Raw genomic sequence first — 23,954 nt, 5'->3', positions numbered from 1 at the left:
CTTCCAGCATTGGGATTCGAACTGGAGATCTCCAGACAACAGGGCGACTGCTGTTCTATTGCATCTCTTGGGACTCTGTGTTTATTTTCTATTAATTTGTAACAGGGAGCAACAATTCCAGCAAAAGCAACATGTTTTATGCAAATCAGTTATGACAAGATTCTCTTTTTTAAAAAATTAATATTAAAATACACTGAAGATGAAAAAAGAACAGATTTTTTTTAAGAACAGTAACATGGTGCTGCGAACTTAAAGAAGGCTGGACAAGCCCCGCCCACAAGCAATGACAGTAGTGGCCACTACACACACGACGCAAACCTGTAACGTAATCACTGACTTGTTACCATGAACGCAGTTCAGACATTTCATACATGTCTGAATATAAAAATCAACAATACACAGCCAATGATATTTGTAGAGTACTGACATGGTTAAAAGCTGACCAATGACACCAAAGCAAAGCCTCTCTCACACCTCACACACACACACACACACACACGTCCGTCTAAATGGGAGGTGAGTTGTTTGGCAGACACATGATTCCCTTCTATTTCTATTTATAGATCCTCCACATCACACACACCCCAGCACCCCATGGCTTAGAGATAACACCCTATTTTTACAAGTTCAACCATACACACATACAAACACACACCACTCAGTACACTATCCATTCAGGCGGGAACAGCAAAATCACAGATGTAGGACATGAAGAGATCAGGAAAAATTCTCATCTGTGGCTGTGTGTAAAGTTTGGTGTCACAGGAACAGCCTCCATATGACATGTTAGCACTACAAACACAGAGACAGAGACAGAGCTGCTGCTGTGTGTGTGTGTGACCATTCCTTTTTATAGTTGTTGAGTCAACACAACAAGGGCACGGCGTGTTCCCACAAGAATGACACACCACCTTTAAGCCCCCAGCTTGACACGCTCAGCTCAACTACCGACCATCAGAACCATCACAACATCAGGAATGTGGAGAATGGAGTGACTCGGGGGAGGAAGGAAAAAGATCTAAAGTTTATCTGAAGAATCAATCTGTACTTATTTCCCTACACACACACACACACACACACACACACAGACACACACACACAGACACACAGACAAATCAGGACTGGGTCTATGGTGGCTGAAGAGGCATAATGGAAAAAAAAGAGAGAAAGATGGAGAGAAAGGGGGGAGAATGAGATGTAAGAAAAAGAGGAGAAAAAGTAAATAGATAGATAGACAGATAGATAGATAGATAATGTGGTCATAATAAAGGAATGTTTGAAAGAGGGAGAAAAAGTGAGAGGACGAGAAGACAGAGACGAATAGACAGAAAGTTAAAAAAAGACAGAGAGAGAGTGAGAGTATCCCCCACCCTTCTCTCTGTTCCTCCTCTCCTCTCTCCAGCTCAGCTCAGAGGAATGTGCTGCGTTCCACACATCCACTCGTTCAGCGGAAGAATGAACAGTTTTCCGAACGGAGCTGCCGCGTCCCAAACCACGCTGCTGAGATGCATAGTTTCACTGTGAGATCATTCGGCCAGACGCTACGATAAAGCGCACTACCTTAAACGGACTCCTAATGCATTTAGCAGAGTGGAGAGGATGGGGATGGAGGGAGAGAGGGAGAGGGAAAGAGAGAGTGACAGAGAGAGAGAGAGAGAGAGAGAGAGAGAGAGAGAGACCAGCACGTATCAGAAGAATGACTCTCCAAACAGTGGAGAAAGGGTGACAAAGGAATGAAAGGGCAGGAAAAGAGAGAAGATGAGTGAAGGCCATATCACAGACACTTCCACAGTGTGTGTGTGTGTGTGTGTGTGTGTGTGTGTGTGTGTGTGTGTGTGTGTGTGTGTGATGTCTATGAAAGCAGCAGCAGTGTAGTCTAAATTACACTAAAGCTTCATAAAGTATACTTCATCACATTCGTGACACAGTAGTTCAGTACAGTCGCACAGTATAAGTCAACAACATCACACTTGGGAATAATACAGCACACTACAGCACACACAACACACTACAGTATACTACAATACTTTAGAATACATTTCAGCAAACCACACTTTAGCACATTACAGTATAAATCTTGATAAATGAGATTAGAGCATACAACAAGACACTGTATTCATACTACAGAACACACCTCATTATAACACACTGTAATAATTAAACACACAACACTATACTAACACTATATACATACTATAATCACACATCATTAGACCACACTATGACCATACTACAGCATACACCTCATTATAACACACTATAATAATTAAACACACTACACTATACTAACACTGTTCATACACACACAACATCATTAGAACACACTATAATCATACTTAAGCATACTACACTTTACACCAAAACACTATAATATATGGCACACTACGCTATACTCTGTTACACTGTGACCATGCTAGAGAACACACATCAGTATAACACACAATAATAATTAAACATTAACACCATGATCATACTACAACAGATAACATTATTAGAAAATACTATCATCATTCCACAGCACACTACACTATACTTCACTGTATACACACTGTAATCATACAGCACACTAAACTACAACACAGTCTATGGTACACTAAACTATACTAACTCTATAATTATCCTACAGCAAACATTATTAAAACACACTATAACCATTCTAGAGCATAGTAGACTATACTCCATCACACTACAATCATACAGCACACTAAAATACAACACAGTATACCCATACTATGACATACAGCACTATACAAACGCTATAATCATATTATAACAGACACTATTGGAACACACTATAATCATACTACAAGCATACTCCATCATACCATAATCATACTAGAGCATAGTACACTATACTCCATCACACTATAATCATACAGCTCACTAAAATACAACACATTATACTGATACTATAGCACACTACACTATACAAACACTATAATTATACTACAATAAACATTATTAAAACACACTGTAATCATACAGCACACTAAAATACAACACCATATACCCATACTATAACACACTACACTATACAAACACTATAATCATACTACAATAAACATTATTAAAACACACTATAATCATACAGCACACTAAAATACAACACCGTATACCCATACTATAACACACTACATTATACAAACACTATAATCATACTACAGTAAACATTATTAAAACACACTATAATCATACAGCACACTAAAATACAACACCGTATACCCATACTATAACACACTACATTATACAAACACTATAATCATACTACAGTAAACATTATTAAAACACACTATAATCATACAGCACACTAAAATACAACACCGTATACCCATACTATAACACACTACATTATACAAACACTATAATTATACTACAATAAACATTATTAAAACACACTATAATCATACAGCACACTAGAATTCAATACAGTATACCCATACTATAACACACTACACTATACAAACACTATAATCGCACTATAACAGACACTATTAGAACACACTATAATCATACTAGAGCATAGTACACTATACTCCATCACACTATAATCATACAGCTCACTAAAATACAACACATTATACTGATACTATAGCACACTACACTATACAAACACTATAATTATACTACAATAAACATTATTAAAACACACTATAATCATACAGCACACTAAAATACAACACCATATACCCATACTATAACACACTACACTATACAAACACTATAATCATACTACAATAAACATTATTAAAACACACTATAATCATACAGCACACTAGAATTCAATACAGTATACCCATACTATAACACACTACATTATACAAACACTATAATTATACTACAATAAACATTATTAAAACACACTATAATCATACAGCACACTAGAATTCAATACAGTGTACCCATACTATAACACACTACATTATACAAACACTATAATTATACTACAATAAACATTATTAAAACACACTATAATCATACAGCACACTAGAATTCAATACAGTATACCCATACTATAACACACTACACTATACAAACACTATAATCGCACTATAACAGACACTATTAGAACACACTATAATCATACTAGAGCATAGTACACTATACTCCATCACACTATAATCATACAGCTCACTAAAATACAACACATTATACTGATACTATAGCACACTACACTATACAAACACTATAATTATACTACAATAAACATTATTAAAACACACTATAATCATACAGCACACTAAAATACAACACCGTATACCCATACTATAACACACTACACTATACAAACACTATAATCATACTACAATAAACATTATTAAAACACACTATAATCATATAGCTCACTAAAATACAACACCGTATACCCATACTATAACACACTACACTATACAAACACTATAATCATACTACAATAAACATTATTAAAACACACTATAATCATACAGCACACTAAAATACAACACCGTATACCCATACTATAACACACTACACTATACAAACACTATAATTATACTACAATAAACATTATTAAAACACACTATAATCATACAGCACACTAGAATTCAATACAGTATACCCATACTATAACACACTACATTATACAAACACTATAATCATACTACAATAAACATTATTAAAACACACTATAATCATACAGCACACTAAAATACAACACCATATACCCATACTATAACACACTACACTATACAAACACTATAATCATACTACAATAAACATTATTAAAACACACTATAATCATACAGCACACTAGAATTCAGTACAGTATACCCATACTATAACACACTACACTATACAAACACTATAATCGCACTATAACAGACACTATTAGAACACACTATAATCATACTAGAGCATAGTACACTATACTCCATCACACTATAATCATATAGCACACTAAAATACAACACCGTATACCCATACTATAACACACTACATTATACAAACACTATAATCATATAGCACACTAAAATACAACACATTATACTGATACTATAGCACACTACACTATACAATCACTATGTAATAATACTACAACGAACACTATTAAAACACACTATAATCATACTAGAGCATAATACACTATACTCCATCACACTATAAACATATAGCACACTAAAATAAAACACAGATTACCCATAATACAGCCCATTACACTACACTACAACAAACAATAATCATACACTATAGTACAGCAACTATGATTATAAAACACCCTATATGCCAACAGGCTATAATCAATTTACAATAGGCTACAATCAGAAGAGACAAACTGCAATTATGCTACTATACACAATATCAAATTGCACAGGTTTATATACAACACACTACACAATACTACAGCATACTATGGCTGTAAAACACACAATACTCCAAAAGGCTGTAATCATGTTACAATACATTATGTTAAACAGCACACTTCACTATACTACACCACACTAGACCATACTACAGTACACTATGATTATAAAACACAATATACTCCCGAAAGGCTGTAATCTGTTTACAGTAGACTACAATGATAGCAAACAAACTACAATCATGTTGTAATACACTACACTACATTGCACATTTTACTACAACAAGTAATAATACTACTGCAAAAGACAACTTCACTTACTGTGATCATCATTTAAACATGCTACTCCACATTATATTACTATAAAATCATATCTCCATGTTGAACACACATATGCTCACTTTATGTGTGTAACACATCATTTTACTACAACACACTATACTTCACTAAAATACATTTTAACCATACTGCAGCAAAATATTAATCACAATAGAACACACAACGTTATACTAAAATAAGTTACAGTAGTAACTGCCAAAACTTCATCAATCAACAGTGACACACACACACACACACACACACACCAGTGTGTGTTTATTAGTGATGTCACTTCTGTTTCATATTGTATACATAAATTCTTATCATCTTTCCCATAATATGGACACTTTGATATTGTACTAAACAAGTCCAGACATCACCACAGACTTCCTGACACTGCTAAAACCTGGAGCGTATGACTCACACACTTAAACCCTTTGGACCAATCCTGCCTCCTGCTTACCCAGCCTGGGCTTCTCTCACAACTCAGACGGCTGTGAATCACACACTGCCACACTGTTATGTCTGCCGTGTCAAATCAGAGAGGAGCGCCGTTCTAATTTTAGCTCAAGGAAGAAAAAAAAAAAACACAACAATTTCTGAGGTTTGTGAATTTGTCTGGATCTGAGCGCGCGGTTTCTTCCTGTCTTCCTTCCAGCCGTGTCTATTTGTGACCTTTGATTTTGTGCTGTGCTGGACTGACGTGTGTGTGTGTGTATGTGTGTGTGTTTGTGTGTGTGTGTGTGTACTTATTATCGGGATGGACAGAGAGGGAAACACCTGCCAAAAGCAGCCACATAGGCACCGAGTCACTATTGTTCCCACACACATGATGAGCTTTGTCGCTCTCTCTGTCCGTTTTCCTCTCTCTCAGTTTGTCTCTCCCCCGTCTGTCTCTCTCACAGCTTTCTGGGTCACAGGAAGTCCGTCACGGCATGCACATGCACCATTTAGTGTTCGCCCTGCTTCTATTTTAGCAACAAAGCCTTCAGACAGCGCAGACTAAAAATAAAAAATGAAAGCCTATGTCAAAGTAATACATCAACGTGCACATTCATACAAAATGAGCTCTACTTTTTTTCTCACAGAATAACTAAACACACCACAATTCATTTTCTCTACTGAATATACAGTCTCCAGTAATTTTATAATAATACACAATCCTGACTTGACATGGTTTTCTTTCACAGTTTAAGACCGCATTCAGGGTTGGCATCTTAAGTCCAGAGTTGATTTTCCGGGCTCTGCAGTGAGACGATACACATGACTTGTATGCAGTTCACATTTCAGAGGTTGACTTTTCACAAGCAGATATATCAGAGAGGGCTACTTTTCAATAGTTCATGTAGACTCCCCCCTTAAACACAAGCCCGAAAAAAATCTGGGATAGAAAATGCGGACTGAAGAAGGAAAAGCCTTTTGTCTTTGCTGTCAAATGAAATATGATGTAACATAAAAGCAGAAAATTTAAAAGACTAATACCACGATATATGATTGAGAAGATGGCACGCATTGTCAAAATTTTGCTGCATGAATAGTCCTAGTTGTAATTATCACATTAGTCACGGCAAATCTGTTTTAACAATATGGCTTTCACCCTTATTATTTGAAGCTTATAAAATAGTACTTCAAATTATTTTGCATTTTAGTTTTTTAATATTGTGTGCCAATAGTTAATTGTCCGCATGACTCAGTGAAGGTTATTTGATCACGCTTTAATTTTCATCTGCTGAGTTAATAAATTAATGCAAAGGTTTTTTTTTTTTGTGTTCTTCTCTGAAGACAGATGTGCCCACAATTTGAAGGATAATCTGACCCAGCACTCATATGTTACACGTACAGGTAACTTTAAAATAATCCATAACTTTATCCGTTAAAAAAAAATTCCTTGAAATAAACAATGTCTCTCTGTGTGGGAAAAAAACCTTATCAACTTTCACTTTAAGGTCCCCATGAAGTGCCTTGAAACGTGCAGCGTTATTCGATGTGTTGATGTAATTTCCAATGAAACAGGAAGTCAAGGCGGGACATATCAAGTGGCTCCTCCTTTTTAAATATCCAATAGCGTTTACCTCATAGCCCCGTGGCGAATATCCCAAAATTGGTGAAGGAATCATCGTAAAAATGCCTGTCATAAAGCTGTGAGTTGGCACAAATACCCCCTTCTTCACAGTGAATGAATTCAAACCATTTCCTTCTTAACCAACTTACAAGTGGAAAACTGAATAGGACAGCCAATGACACATTTACGACCCATGCTTGCTGATTTGTTCTCTCTCGCTCAACAACACCAACTTTGGCAAGGTGATTTTTATAACGTTGGGGGCGGGACACTTCAGATTCTAGAGAGCATTTTGATTGGACAGAAAATCTGATGAGAAGCTGAAGTGCAGAATGATGTCATCAAAATTGTTGATGTGTCATACTTACTATGTACTTAATATTGGCCTCATATGGCACTCCATAGTTTTTCAGCGTACTTGCAACACAAAACATGAATTTCACTGTTGCATATTGTGGTTTCATTAAAGTGAGTGTGTCAGATGCGCTGGACTTACTACCGCTCTCCTCAAGGTGATATTGTGCATGAAAAATGCACTTAAGTCCAAGGTCCAAATTGTGTGTAGCTGAGACATGCCTCTATTTTATTCAAACTCCACCTTGTGTGCGTGACTTTCACGTAACTTCTGAGAGTTAAGTCTGTAGTTACGTCCGAGGACGGAATACTGACGTGTGCAATTTCGGTATTAAACCCTCACCGTGCGTGTTTAACTCAACGCACCCAGAGAAAATCACAAGGTCTGAATTATCTTGTTTCCCCCAGGAAGTGTCGCTGCAACCCAATGAGAGCAAGTGCCATAAAACTGAGACTGCAATGAAGGGAAGTATACTTTGCCTACCTGTGGAAACTTCAGAGGTTGGGTGTTTGTGCAGAGCTGAATGTCGCAGTCAGAGTTATGCTTGGAATGCAAGCCTCAAGTCTGAGGATTTGAGAGCTAAGGGTGCTATTTAAGGAAATAGTTGGGCCCCCAATATCCCCTAGCTCACCCCCGTGCTCACTCGCTTCCTGTCTGGAAGAAATCTTTATTTCCATACTCCATGCTGGGAGATGAATAAAACTGCGGATTCCTCCACTAAGGAGCCGATATAACTGCAAAAAAAAAAAAAAAAAAACCTGAAGAATTGACTAGACCAAGCTAAGCGGATTTGATAGGAATATGCTGTATTTAATCTGAACTCATCCTTGTCTGAAACCGGAAAGGAGCTGTGGCGATATTCTTCAGGCTCAGCTCATGCTCAATCAGCACTTTTTGAACCCGGCACACAGTAGAGCTTTGTGTCCCGCTGTACAAACAACACAGATGTGCCAGATGATTGGCAGCTCAAGCCAAACTTACAAATGCAACAGTGTGGAGAGAAATGACCTCATAAGATGTACAGCCCTGAGGCGCAGTATGGAAGAGTGTTTTGGCATGTGTATAAAGGTAGAGATGTCTCCAGAGTGCATGATCCTTTAGAGTTGAGCATGCTCTAACAGCTGGGGTAGCTACAGAACCGGTCTGACTGCGTGGGGTAACTGGGCAAGTCATAGATCTCTTAGCAAGATGACACCGTTAACCCCTACGCTTAGACTTCATCTCTCAGACAGTGATGGGTAATTCTTCTGTGGTGTAACTGACCAGCGAATTGTCTTTTTCAGAAATGTCAATCATTTTCACCCTTTGAGCTGAGGTGAAAAAGCGCAGGCAAGTCTGGCTATTCCATCTGCTGAGAAGAGGACAGGAAACTCTTCCAGCTTGCCCAGCCCCCTCTCCCCTCCCAGATGTCAGACACAGGTCGGGACGTGACCGAGAGAAAATGAGGAACTCCTTTTCTCTCTCTCTCTCTCTCTCTCTTATACTCTAGACACATATAGCTGGACTTAGAGTCCCATTCAAGAAAACCACACCTCACCTTTTTACCAATACAGGATGCTCTCAATGTCAAAAAGAACTCTAGAGTCCCAAATTTCATATAAACAGGGTTACCCAAATGCCCTCAAGTCATTCTTTTCACTCTTAAACTGCTGATTTTTTGCTTATAATAAGAACTGATTCAGCTGCTGATGTAATCCAACTTCAGCATATTTTCAAAGGTTAGAAGAGTGCACACATTAAAAATTGTTAGCCTGTTCAGCTGTATCTCTTTAACCTCCTTTATTACCATCATTATTTTCCAAACCTTAAGGTTTATTATCCAGTATTAAGGAATAGGAAGTATCCAGATCCTCCTACAAGTGAGGGAGAATCCAGCCCTGGCTAATAGAGCAGTTCAGGGTTAAATGTGCAAAGTCTGGCAGCTCTGAGAAAACCTTAACTGCTGAGCTACAACTACCCGATTACATGACATATACAGCAGAATGTCCATGAACCCCACAGATGTGCACTTTTATCTAATAAAATATTAACCAGGCAGGTATTTTAGCTGGACTAGTGAACACACAGAAAGCTAAGAAGCTGTAGAACCTAACCCTAGCCCTAATTTTTTTTTTTTTTACCTTAGCCTTGGTTTTATTCTGTTAAAAATAAAGCCCCTTATTCACCCTGCTGTTACATTCCTCTTGCCCCAGTAGAGCTTCTCTATCTTTGCCTGAGGCAGCTACCAGTGAAGCAATAGACTTCTTGCTAACTGTGCACTTCTGGATGCAAAAACTACATGACCTGTCAGTCAAGCAGACTACTAGTTTACGTTTCGGACAGATACAGCTATAACTATGCACAATTCATTCAGAATGTGGAAGGAAGGTTGTGGTTAGACTGCTCTTACAGGACTAATCACTGCTGGAAAGGTTTCCAGTTTACACTCAAGTGAAATACACTAACTGGTTGATCGTGAGCTCAATAATGAGGTTCACTGATGGCAGGCCGTGATCTAATATCTATCAACAGCTTGACACTTTATGGTTTAGCAATGCATTCAATCACATTTAAACAAGTGCACACACATAAAGAAAAATATGTAGCTGAACTTGCCAGTTCTAATTTTTTTTTTATCTGTTATGCTCTATTGGGTTCAAAAGTTCTTCCTGTTCTTAGTCTTTCTCCTTTTTTTGGGGAAAAAAAGATGATAGAGTGAACAGTCCACCTTGTTCACCTTTCCTTGCACTCACGTATGTATTTCACGTGCACAATCACGTGATCAATCACAGCTGATCAATCACGTGTTATGAATGTGTCAGCAATGCAGGCTGAAAAATATTGAAATATCAGCGCAAATGGACATCAAATCTAGGTGGTGTGCAATCACTTGATTCTACATGCACATATCTACAGTCTGGGCTAGAAAGAAACCAGCCCCAGCCTCACTGCTTCATACCATCTAGTGTATTTTTCTTACACTCAAACTAGGCCCAATCCTGTTCCAGCATGATGATGCCCCTGTGCACAAAGCAAGATCCATAAAGACATGGTTTGACAAGAAGAACTCGAGTGTCCTGCACAGATCCCTGACCTCAACCCCACTGAACATCTCATATCAGTGCCTGACCTCACTAATGCTCTCGCTGAACGAGCAGAATTCCCCACAGCCACGCTACAAAATCTAGTGGAAAGCTTTCCTAGAAGAGTAAAGCTTATTACAACAGCAAAAACGGGGATTAAATCTGGAATGGCAAATTCAAAAAGCACATATGAATGTGATGGTCGGGTGTCCACAAACTTTTGGCCATATAGTGTACCTTTGACAGCTTAGCAAAAATGAAATTTGCATACAGAGTTCCTTGTACAAAATGAATCATTTTGTGTCAGCATTTCCAGTAGAAAACTAGGTGTGGCACGGAATGCCTCGAAGTCTGGCTCGAGGTGCGTTATAAAAATGCACGGCTCTCATTTCAAAGTCGCAAGATCAGCTACTAATGTCATTACATAATACTCACTATTGAGCTGCTTTTCAAAAACACACAGCTCAGTTGATGAAAACTTCCTTATTATACAATTACTTTTTATTTTATTTGTTATAACTTTTTATAGCTGACTTTATATGGATTTATATGTAGCTTATATCTGTACTTACAAGATGTACTCACTGCTTATCTTAGCAAGTGAAGATATCCTGAAGCACAAGTTATCTAATATTTCTCATTGAGATTATGATATAACACATCTAAGATCATTAAACCTATTTCTAGACATGTCCAAGCTTAAATTTGTCTTATCCTATTAGCGGATAATTTTGCTTCTTTCTAGAAATAAGTAAAATTATTTGCCAGTAGAATATGAACAATTTCAAGCTTGAAATTAGTGAAAAAAAATCTAGAAATAGGCTTTATAATCTTAGATATGTTCAAAATGAATCTAATAAAGAGAAATAGTTGAATTTGCCTATACTCAAGATATTTGACTTGCTAAGATATAATCTTTGCAGTGGAAAGAGTGTGCAAAATTTTTATTTTTTTTAAAGAATAACAGATTTTAGAAGACACATAACAGGGAGCTCTGTTCTTGTTTGCGTTCCCTTATGCCAATGCAAAACAATTTACTTTAAAATAAATTTCAAGCCATTTTGAGAATACTGACGTAAGCCACTCATAAATGCTCATTCATGAATACATTAGTGCTATGAAGTCCCTACATTCCCTTACATCAACACAGGCACATTATGTAAATGTTCTTTAATGCTTATGCACAGGATATGAAGTCCTTATGAAACTAGACATTAAGTGTTACCAACTAACGCATCCATTTATCTGTGCTAAGAAATTTCAGACAAAAAGAGCTAAGTCTTAGATTAGGTATTTCAAATCAACATATATATCGGTGTATACGAAGAGCTGACACTGGAGACTCCTTCAATAAATGATAAATAAATTGCATGTGCTTATTAATCCATTCGTATCTGCCGTACAAGTCCCAGTGTAGGTTGCTGCTACAGAACCGATAGCATATTTAAACGTATTTGAACCTTCTGTCCAATCAGAGCCAAGAATATAACAGTACTGTGGTATAAGTACTCTTTAAAACACCACGTTAACATGTATAGCACAATCTTCTTGTAGCCATGTTGATGTTTTAAGTCTGACATTTACTGAACCAGACCCAGCTGCTAATCCTTAGCTGAGATTTATAGACTACTGAAGCAAATAATTCAGCCTCGAATGTACTCAGTGTCTGATGTTTGTGTGTTTAGTTTTGTAGAATGTAGTAAAATTAAATGAAAAAGATGCAAAAATTCAAATTCCTTCAAATTCTGTCCATTTTTATAGACAAGTGTCACATAAGACACCTCCACTGTGGTGAATATGAAATGATTAGACAGTGTGTATAATGCTGAACTGGTAGCTATAAGCTTCCATTACTACACTATTCTGATACACCTGTGTAAAAGTTAGTTTTTAAAAAAAAGCATATTAAATTGCTAGCTGTGATTATTAAGAAAAAAAGAGTACGGACCTTGATCCGGTCTTTCACTGAACAATGTTATGGGGTAGACGTTAAACTTTTAAATCATGATAATTTTCCAATCCTGTCAGATATTATCCCAATTCTGAAATTTCAGCCCTTACAAGACATTTGTCTTTAAGCTGTCTGTCCCGGAAATGCCTCGGGCATTAGTATCGTTGAATATTGTCTTGGTCTTGGCTGAGAATTTGTCAAAAATAGTGTTTGTTTTTTAAGCTTTTTATTCTGTATGCACAAATTTTGACAAGAGCTAATTGCTTCTTCTAGAAAACAGAGCCTAACCATTGGCGCAATCCATTAATGAAGCCAACTAGCTGAAATAAAGGTTTAGCTTAACGGTTTTAACTCAGCCTCACTTTCATTTGGACTTGATCTTGACTTGGACTCCTTGACCTCCTTTAACTCTGTCTTTACTCAATCCTGGCTAGTTCTGATCTTGGACTTGACAATGGCGGTCTTGACTACAGTCCTAACACTTTCCTTCTTTATATAATGTAGGAATAGCAGTGATATTGTCAATGATCTCCGATAACAATATCGTGATACACTGTATAACTGATTATTGTCATACACTTTAAAGAGGATGACAAAAAGGCAGTGTTTGGATCAAAACATTTAATGCAGGCTCTCCGTCCCATTCTGTCCCAAGGTTCATATTAGTGCCTGAAGCAAAGCACTGTGTGCCAAAAAGAAACAGTTTGCTTCTGTGTGGCTGTGATGAAACAGCTCACCAACCCTAAAGAAGAAGCACAATTTCTTCCCAGACAGCATAAAAATTCTGTTCGGAGCAACAAGGAGGGTGGACAGCCATGACAGAGCAAGTGTTTGGGTGTTGGCCTGGAAAAACATTTTATAAAGCCAGTGGATGGAGAAATGGAGATTTAGCTTCCAATACATCTAGACTACTGGTATGAAAACGCTCACTGTTTATTAACCTCTTCAGACACTGCTTCTGTTGTAATGATCACATGGAAAATCTGCTTCATTTTAAATTATCCATAACGCTGCTGAATTCTCGAATCCGACTGGTTTCGGAAGGTGTTGATTAATATTCTATAAGAGCAGTTCTGACAATTGTAATTTTGTAAAAAAAAGGGCACTCTGTATAAGCCACACCTAATAATAAACAAAAAACATGTTGTTTTCCAAAGAAAAATGTCTAATCATTGAGATGAAATTTTCTCTAAAGAGATATTTATTTAACATTTATAGAAGGAGTCTCCAGTGCTAGCGCTTTGTCACGGTCAGTACGTTTTCCGCCACATTAAAGTCTTCAAGACTTTGCTCTTTCTGGTTTCTTGGTAACATGACAAGCTGTATTATTCTGATTTATTAACTTCAAGAAAGAGGAAAAAAAGAGGCTGGTGAGGGGATGACTTGTCTTGTGGTTGTTCCACAACATGAAATGTAACTAAAAATGGATAAACGCATGCTGTGTCATTCATAATAAGTTAAAAAAGAAATCAAAAATTGTAACTCTTGGCAAATTGCTGCAAGATAAGAGGAATAAAACACTCTGGGACGTGCTGTTATTGGGAAATAATCAACGTCAGGTGCCATAACACCATCCAGTCACTGATTATTTTCCTATAACAGCACACCATGTTGTATTTGATTCCTTATAAGAAGCATGGCAAATGAGTAAGGATCTTTATCTCATGACATAATAAATACATTCTTTTTGTTTTTCGAACACTGTCTGATGGATGGTACTGGATGGGATGCAACACGTGATATCAACTGACATTTTTGTTATCCGTTTACTACGTAAAAAAAAAACAAAAAAACAACAACTGTTCAGTATGTGGGCATAGGCTTATAGCCAGCACTCTGACATCATAATTATATCAACAATGAAAAAAATCCTTGTTTTTTTCTTTCCTTTATTTGTAGAGCATACACTACAAAATATTTCTTTAGTTTCTTGTTACTTGTTCAATTGTACTTGCAGACACCCAAGCGAGGCTCATAGATACGGTCAGACATTCCAGTTAATTTTCCAATTAAGTGTTAAAACATTTCCATAGCACTAGTCAAATTTCAGAATATTCAAAATAATATTCTGTACTGGGTTAAACTGTCAGACAATATGAACAGCACAGGTATATTTTTGCTCCCCCAAGGTCCAAAAAATGTAAATGTACTGCCAAAGCTACAGCAGTGGACCTTACTGTCTAATTCTGAACGTTTAATGAGTTTTATAAGTGCAATACATTCTCTAAGTCGTAAAGCTAAAGATACAAAGGACAAAATAGAGTCTGGAATACTGCAGCATGGATCTTACCTACCTACAAGAGTCTTGTTATTCTTCATGACCTGCAGCACATTTATCAATAATGACAGAAACACAGAGTCTGAAAAGCAGCGTGTCAGTAATGACCTTCTCCCCTGCTGAGACTGGACATGTCCCGTCTGACTGCTACAGCGTGGAATGGATGCTGAGAGTGGAGGGCAGCAGCTGGGCACTAACACTGTGTGTGTGTGTGTGTGTGTGTGTGTGTGTGTGTGTGTGGCATGGCATCCATCTCCCAGGGATGCCACTGTGGTGTCTAAACAGCACCATGGCGTGGGCATCATCTCCATAATTTCACACATACACACACACACACACACACACACACACACACACACACACACACACAGCTCCCTTGTCATGTCCTTTCCCGAACTCATGTCCTGTGATCTGCACTCTGCCTCAGGGATTATATCCCAGATCACGGAAGCAGAATCCAGGAATGGACAATTCTGAAAAATACTCGAGTACACACACATACATATACAGAAGTGTAATAAATAGGGTTAGCTATTGTTTTCTGGAGTGAGATGACAAACATAGCTAGCTAGCTAACACTAGCTAGTGAGCTTTTTTTTATTATTATTAAAAAAGAACTAACCGAGATAGCTAGCAAGTTAACTACTATGCCTGAAATGCCTTGTTACATATATATCTAGCTAAATTTACAAGATTAGCTAGCGACATGTATGAACTGAACTCAGGCAGCTAGCTTTTCCATTTGTAACCACATTCCTCGGTGAGACTAGGATCATGTTTGTCAATCTTTAATGTTTCTCCTATGTTAAGTAAAAGAATAAAACAGACAGGGTGTTTTGTTACCACCATGAAGTTAATTATTTGATCATTTTATTAGTTAAATAACAGAGCATATTTTTATCCGTTTATCATTAGTCTTTGTCAAGTCAAGTTAGTCAAGAATTAGCTGTTACTATAGAAACCATAGCATAGTAGATTGAGCCTATTGTTTGCACTACAGCTGGAGCAACTGTCAGAGCAGCTGTTATGGAAAATTAATCAACACCTTCTGACCAAAGAGATCCGAGAATTCAGGAGGGCAGAATTATTGCCTTCAGTGGTGAATTTGTCCAAAAGAAGGAACCTTAGAGGAAAGATGTCCTTTCCAATAGAACATATATATATATATATATATATATATATATATATATATATATATATATATATATATATATATATATATATATATATATATATCTGTATGTATGTATATTTGTTCTATTATGCTATACACATATTATGATATTATGCTATTTGTTCTATTATGCCATACACACACACACTCAATTTAACCCATAACCCATATGTTATAAAGAATATTCTGTCTTTATTCAATAATTATGTATGCAGACAAAAACTCCTCAGTGTAAGACACGAAAGCTTCCAGTGCTTTTTTGGTTTCTCTTTAATATTCAGCCATCAAGTTGAAATAACATATTATTCAGTGAACACGTAAACACTTAGCTCAAAGTCACCATCAGTGTGTTGTGGGATGCTGAGACGAACAGCTAATACATTGCATCACTTTGGGTCAGAGAACAAGGCTGCTTCTTCACAGACTCGAATAAGTAGGTCATTGTGGATTCCTTTCATTAGTACAGTTCCTTCCAAATAGTTGTGCCTTTCCACTCGCACTTCCAGCTGAAAGTTAACCAGCTGTAAGCGCCACTCTCAGGACCTTTTTAACATTTTAGTACTATTAGGTTAAAAAAAAAAAGAACTATAGTAGTAGTTTAATCTGTTGACCAAATACTTATTAACATGACAAAGTGTACTGTATTTAAACATACTTTGCATGAAAAATGAAGAACCGCAAAATGTAACGCAGTGTTAGTGTTACTTTTTTTTCTAGATGAACCAAAACTGGGATGTTCAAATCCAAAAATAATATTAAAGTTCTTTGAAGAGTAACACATCCTTTCAGTGCAAATTTAATACATGCCTACATTAGTACAGAAAATGTGTACACTTTTAGCTTATAGTAGCTAAAAGTGATTGTAATCATTGTGATACTGTGATAAATTATGTTATGCTACATTTTCTGGAAGTATCTGGGCATCACTTTGGTACCTCATGTTCCTTGTTAAATATTTTTTAATAATGTGGCCTTACCGTTTTGCTGGCGATATTTTTGCGAATCTAAATATTGTGATATTGTGAGAGGTGGTTAAAATACCAAAATTTTTTACTCAAGTAAAAGTGCAGTTACTTATCTAAATAAATACTCAGGTAAAAGTTGAAGTGTGGTTTCAATTTTTTTACTCAAGTTAAAGTAGGAAAGAATACAGTCTTAACTTAAAATATGAAATTAAAACTACAAGCAAGATTCATAAAATAATAAATTTTCTGCCTCACATCACACAGTTACTTATGGTAAATTAGTGCTTCTTTCACCAAAGTACATGAAAAACATTAGCTAAGGCTAACTAACAACAGCTTTTTTGCTAACTTCTCAAATGTTAACTAGCATGATAATATTTCTGACCATACAAAAATAGCCAAATGTTAATAGATAGCTAGTCACAATACAAACAGCCTTGATAAAAACTAGATATTAGGTGTCATACTTGCTGTCACATTTGTTTAGATTTATGAATTTAGATGAACTCCTTGAAGCTATCTAAAACTAAAAGTCACCTCATGAGATTACAAGTATATCTAGCCATAAACTAGCACTAACTAGTTACATGTAATGCCTGACAGGTTGGGGTAAGTTAGCGAGCTAAATTTCTACATTTAGAAGCTAAACGTCAAGACAGACAATTAACTTACATTTGTATTGTACATTTGTATGTAATATATTCCTAAGCATACTCTTTTTCAGCCTTTTACAGGAAAAAAATAATCAGAATCACAAACTTGTAGATATAAAGTTTACAAGCTCAGTTTTAGGAAAGCAGGTTACACATTTTAGGGTCAGCATTTTGTCAATAACCTACTTTATATCATGGTAAAACCATAATAATGATAAAATTATCTGTAACCTTTTAGCTTATAGTAACCACTATTTCTTGTTAATATTGATATTTTTTGTGAGGTGATATTTACATACATAGGACTGTACTCAGAGTGGGCGACTTGAGTCCAAAAGTTATGTCAATATTTATCTGGGGAAAGTTATGTATATTCAGAGATGGGTTCAGCACCTGCATAAATTGATTTCTGTGGGCTCATCAATCCAATTATTTAAATTAGCTGCATGTAGTTCACACCTCCGAGGTTGCGAGATTTTTCTTGAGTAGGAGCATCCGAGATTTCAATAGTGTCTAAACCACTGCCTTCAAAACACAAGCAACTGCCTTTAAGCCCCAAAAACATTTGCTGTCAAATGCAATGAAGTCTAACATTATACTGTTCATGTTTTATACATAAACGAGAACATGACAAGCTTTGAAATAAACATTTAATAATCGTCTAAATATATATTGCCAGTATATTGCTGCATGAATAGTCCTGGTTGTAGTTATCACAATAATCACTGAAAAATTTCAAAATGGCTTCCATCCTCAATACTCAGCAGCTTATAAAATAGCACTTGATCCAGCACATCCTATTATCTATCTTTACATGCTGACAGTTGCACCAAAACACATTCACCAAAATCTCAGAGTGAAACTACAGACTGCGTATCACTGGTGCAGAAAAGTACCGTAACAAAAGAGTCACACAAGAGTCAACAGGTAAGACTGACTAACAAGGCCCAGGTGATGAAGTCTGTCACATATAAACACACACGTCCAGTAATGAGTGACAGACTCAGGAGGTTAGAAATACATACATGAATGCAAATGCAGTGATTTGCAAACTCTCCAAAGCTGCTCCTCATTGTGGGGAGGCCGGACATATGCAAAACTGTGCTGTGCACACACACACCCGTGTAGTCAAACCATCAACGGCCAAATTCATCACACAGCCTCGTGGCACTCAGTACAACAAATTATGACCTAAGATCATTCTCATTTCCAAACCTCTATACACCTGCTGATGAGTTCATCTTTATAATGAAGTAAAAGGAATGCTTCAGTGGAAAAATTCCTTTTACAAAATCATGTAGTCCCTCAGCTGAGACATGTGGTGTTGGACGTGTTTCGGAGCACACCCTGTATTGTTTTATTCCTTACACATGTGCTGATATTAAGATGCGATGCCTTTCAAACATAAAAAGCATCATGTCATTCATTAATAAATAGAAAAATGAAATCGTTTGCAAATTGCTGTGTTATAAGGAGCACTACAAAATAATGTGATGCAGCCAGACATGAAGTCGAGTTGATTATTTTCCAATAATCGCACATCCTGAAGTGTTTTATTCCATACATACTGTATATTATAGAATAAGGAGTACTTTATGGGAAAGTTCTTTCACTGAACACTCTGAAATAAATCTCATGTTCACACGTGTGTGTGTGTTTTGTGTATACGGTATAAATACAGTATTTAAGCACAACACAGCTGAGATAATATAAACCCCAAGATATCCCTTTAGCTGATTATATTACTAATCTTCTCATCAGTAGACCAGACACCACTACACGTTTTTAATCAGATGATTTGGTTACCAAGGTTTTTGTTTCCATGGCCACAGTCTCTTCTCAAGCACCACTCTAGACCACTAAAGACAGAAGTTTTGAGAAGTTTTTTTTTTTTTTTAACAATTTGGTCTGGTTACAACTATTCTATTTACCATATTTGGTATTTGGAGGAAATACAGTATGAAGCCAGTGAGACATTACAAACTTAAACATTTAGAAACCTTGAATGCATCTGCCTATCTGTCTTTAAGTGTGTGTAACAGTTTGCCCCATGCCATTATTATTATTATGCCATTGATGAGACCATGTGACTGTGCATAGCACAGCCCTAATATCTTAATTATCGAGCTATTAATAGTTGACCAGCCATCACTGAGAATCTGACGATTGTTAGATAATTTCATACTAATATCAATACAGCTGCTTTTCATAGTAAGAGTAGCAATATGAAGATTCTGAGAAGATTCGACTGACCTGGGTTGTTGGCCTCCACTTCAAGAACGTGCAGCTCCGTGCACTCAGCTAACGAATGCTCCAGACAGAGCTGCAGGAACCGAGCCTGGGTCCGACTCACCCGCTTCAACAGTGACAGCAGAGCCACGGTCTGCTCGCACTCGTTCCAGCCCTTAAACCAGCTGGCCAAGACACCCACCTGGTCACGAAACATCATGGTCTGGTGGGCCGCACTTGAAGCCTGCGACGTGGGTTTAACGAGAGAGATGGATGTATTCAATGTGGTGGGAATTGCTTCACAGACGAATCCTGGAAAAGCTCTTTAAAAATTTATCTGCTCTGAAGTCTTGGGGTCAAGCGTGGTTAATGAGGACTCAAGTGTTGTCTCGTCATTCTTTGTTATGTTATGATATGATATGAGATGGTGTTCTCCTCCAAGATTTTGGCAATGAGTGATAAACCAACAAAGACACTCCGTGATGGCTGTCCTGCGTTAATGTAGATTTACTGCTGCTGGCATTTTTCACCAGGAACACCTTCGATCTGCAAAGAGGAAGTGACAAATGGTTAGAGCTCATGAATGGATAGACGGATGGATAGATGGATGGACACTTTGTGATTGACTTATTACAGATGTCTTTTTTCCTCAAATGACATTCCAATTCTTTAACTTTAATTCACGGCACGTGTATTAACACTATTTATACCACAGCGCTACTGAATTCTCAAATCTGATTACTCAAAATGTGTTGATTAATTTTCTATAACAGCAGCACTTACAGTAGGTCTGGCTGCAAGGCAGAATTGTATTGTGGGCATTCCAAAGTAAACAGATAAAAAAAAAGTATGCGTTGTTATTTTAATAAAAAATGTTATAAAAGTAATGTTAAAAGTAATAAAACACTTTGGGATGTTAATGGCCTGACACGAAGCTTCACTCCACTTCACTGTTGATTATTTTCCTATAATTACACACCCCCTCACTGATACTACTCCTACTGATATTATGCTGTAATGTCTTTTCAATATTGTCCAATACAGTGAACTTTAGAAGACAGTTAAGACTTTATCATCTGAGGCAGCCACGTCTCACACAAGATATTTCAAAGCATCCAAGATTGTGATTTATGATTGTCAGTACAACGGATAATCGTGCTATCCCTATTTAACACACACTACACATTAGGGCTGGGCGAAATGACAAAAATATCATATCATGACACTTGAGGACATTTCTACGATACACGATCTGTATCACTAAATATAATTTAGCCAACAAACTGTCCGCAAAACAGTAGTAATATAAACAAAAAAGTTTGTTTGATGAAAACTGAGTTTGATGATATTTTTCTTTAATGCCTACAAAGACAAAGAAGATTATGTATTAAAAAAAAAAAAGTCTAATCTATGGCATCCATTCATTCTCTGTACCGCTTATCCTACACACGGTGTTGCACGGTGCCTGGAGCCTGTCCCAGGGGACTCGGGGCACAGCGTGGGGGACACACTGGATGGGGTGCCAACCCATTGCAGGGCACAATCGTGCACACACAATATGGACAATTTAGAGATGCCGGTCAGTCTAGAATGCATGTCTTTGGACAGGGATAGGAAACTGGAGTAAAAGTACAGAGAAAATATACAAACACTACACACACAGAGCAGACGCAGGGAGCGAACCCCGACCCCCATGTGTGCGGGGTGAGTGTGCTAACCACTATGCCATTGTGTCCTACGCGAGTCAATAGCATTTATATGCTGTATACGATCTCTCAGAAAAGTGTATCGCGTAATTATTTATCGCGATATTGATATTCTATCCAGCCCTACTACACATCCACACACACACACACACACACACACACACACACAGGGACAGATAACTCGGCGTGTCAGGCAGGGGCTGTCATTGTGTTTAACCCAGCCATGAAAGCGGACCAGGTTCAACATTTCCAGGCAGATATCCACATCTAATCCTATCATAACAGAGCCATTTATCGTGTCCTCTCTTTCCAAGCTAACATTATTAGCACCGATAAAAATAGCAAATAGCCAAGGCTTCAGTCAGGCGTTGGGGAGCAGCTCGAGACATTACAGCAGGCAAAAAAACACCCAAACAAGTCCAAAATTCGAGATTTAAAACATAACACGTTAAATAAATTGATATGGAAACTTCTTTCGCTTTGGCTTTTTTTTTTCCTTTCTAAAATATCATTTTTTCGAGCAAATTCGTCGTGTGTGCGTTTTAATCTTAACAGCCGACATGGAAAGCTCCTGCACTGGGTTATGTTAGGTTAGTACACACACACACACACACACACACACACAAGTCCAGATCCTTCTTCAACGCTTTCAGAAAATAAAACTGCGCCCCAAACCCCAGGCGACTGTTGCATTTTTCAATCCTTCTGCATTTCCATCTCCTCTAATACTACATGTCTGCTGCAGAAAAAGAAAAAGAAAAGAAAAAAAAAAAGCTCTTACCCGTTTATTTCCTGTACAGAAGGCGTCCAGGACTCAGTAAAGCTGCTGACTCTTCTGACTCTCAGGACAAATATGTCTATAATTTCCCATATACAGGCTATTTTCACTCAGCCTTAAAATAGACTGCCTATGGACGCCAGACAGACACACACACACACACACACAGAGACAGACATTTGGATAATATGTTGTTTTAGAAAAGAGTGAAAGAGAGAGAGAGAGAGAGAGAGGACTGGAGGTAGGAGGTAAGAGGTAGGGGAAGTAGAGATAGTCTATAATAGAGTCTATAATAAATATAAGAGAGTCTATAATAAATCAAATCCAGTATATAGCTATAATAATAATAATAATAATAATAATAATAATAATAATAATAATAATTAAGAAAAAGGAAAAGAAGAGTTACCCACATTGAGGTCCAGTATGCATGTGTTGCATCCAAAGTGCTGTGTTCAAAGTTGGAGTGGAGCAAAAGCCCCAGCTCACTCAGGCTCACTCCAGGGTTTGGCCATGTTGACCAAGTTTTCTCAGTCCAGACAACAGACTCAGCATTGCTACAGTATATCTTCTCCTTACACTCCTGACCAGAAGACCAGCATTGCTTTTGCTTTCCCTTCCCTGCTTTTCCTCCCTAAAGTCCAAAAAGGAGTCCTAACATTTCTTTCTTTCTTTTTTTTTTTTTTATCCCCCCTCCTTAACAGTCCCAGTGGAGAGGCTCAGGCTTGCTTTTGCTTTTCTGCTGCCCCCAGTCCAGAGCAAAGACTCAGCATTGCTTGGGCTTTTTTTTTTTTTCCTTCCTCCAGTCCAGAGGAGAGACTCAGCATTGCTTTTGCTTCCCACATGCGAATCATTAACAGGGAGCATTACGTCAGGGGCTTGGCAGCACACGCAAGCACAAAAATAGAGAATGGAGTTACAGGAACAGATCACACTGAGACCACTGACCTGGGATTAGTCCCTTTTTTTAAGCCATAGAAAGCCTTTGGATTATATCAGAATATAATAGTTGAAGTGTGTAAAATGAAAGAGAGCAGAGAGAGGAGGGGGAAGAAGTTTAGGAGTGAGAGCTACACCATATCCCTGTTTGCTTGTATGTAGATACA

General features: G+C 37.4%; 1 protein-coding gene across 3 annotated transcripts in view; it reads right to left on the bottom strand.

The window, feature by feature from the left end:
- Nucleotides 1–23,675, bottom strand: part of samd4a (sterile alpha motif domain containing 4A) — a 60,411-nt gene extending 36,736 nt beyond the window's left edge. For 2 of the 3 annotated variants that reach the window (XM_026926285.3, XM_026926287.3), the window contains exons 1-3: nt 23,262–23,675; nt 22,852–22,978; nt 20,389–20,910 (exon numbers count right to left, since the gene is read on the bottom strand). In XM_026926285.3, the coding sequence (XP_026782086.1) occupies nt 20,389–20,584 (196 nt within the window). In that variant the 5' untranslated portion in view covers nt 20,585–20,910; nt 22,852–22,978; nt 23,262–23,675. The remainder of the gene's footprint in view (nt 1–20,388; nt 20,911–22,851; nt 22,979–23,261) is intronic. The other variant, XM_026926286.3, reaches the window with a different exon arrangement.
- Between the last annotated feature and the right edge of the window lie 279 nt (nt 23,676–23,954).

This window comes from Pangasianodon hypophthalmus, chromosome 10 (genome assembly GCF_027358585.1).
Source record: "Pangasianodon hypophthalmus isolate fPanHyp1 chromosome 10, fPanHyp1.pri, whole genome shotgun sequence".
Classification (NCBI taxonomy): Eukaryota; Metazoa; Chordata; class Actinopteri; order Siluriformes; family Pangasiidae; genus Pangasianodon; species Pangasianodon hypophthalmus.
Note: the sequence above shows the minus strand (reverse complement) of the source record. Positions and strands in the feature narration are given on the sequence as shown.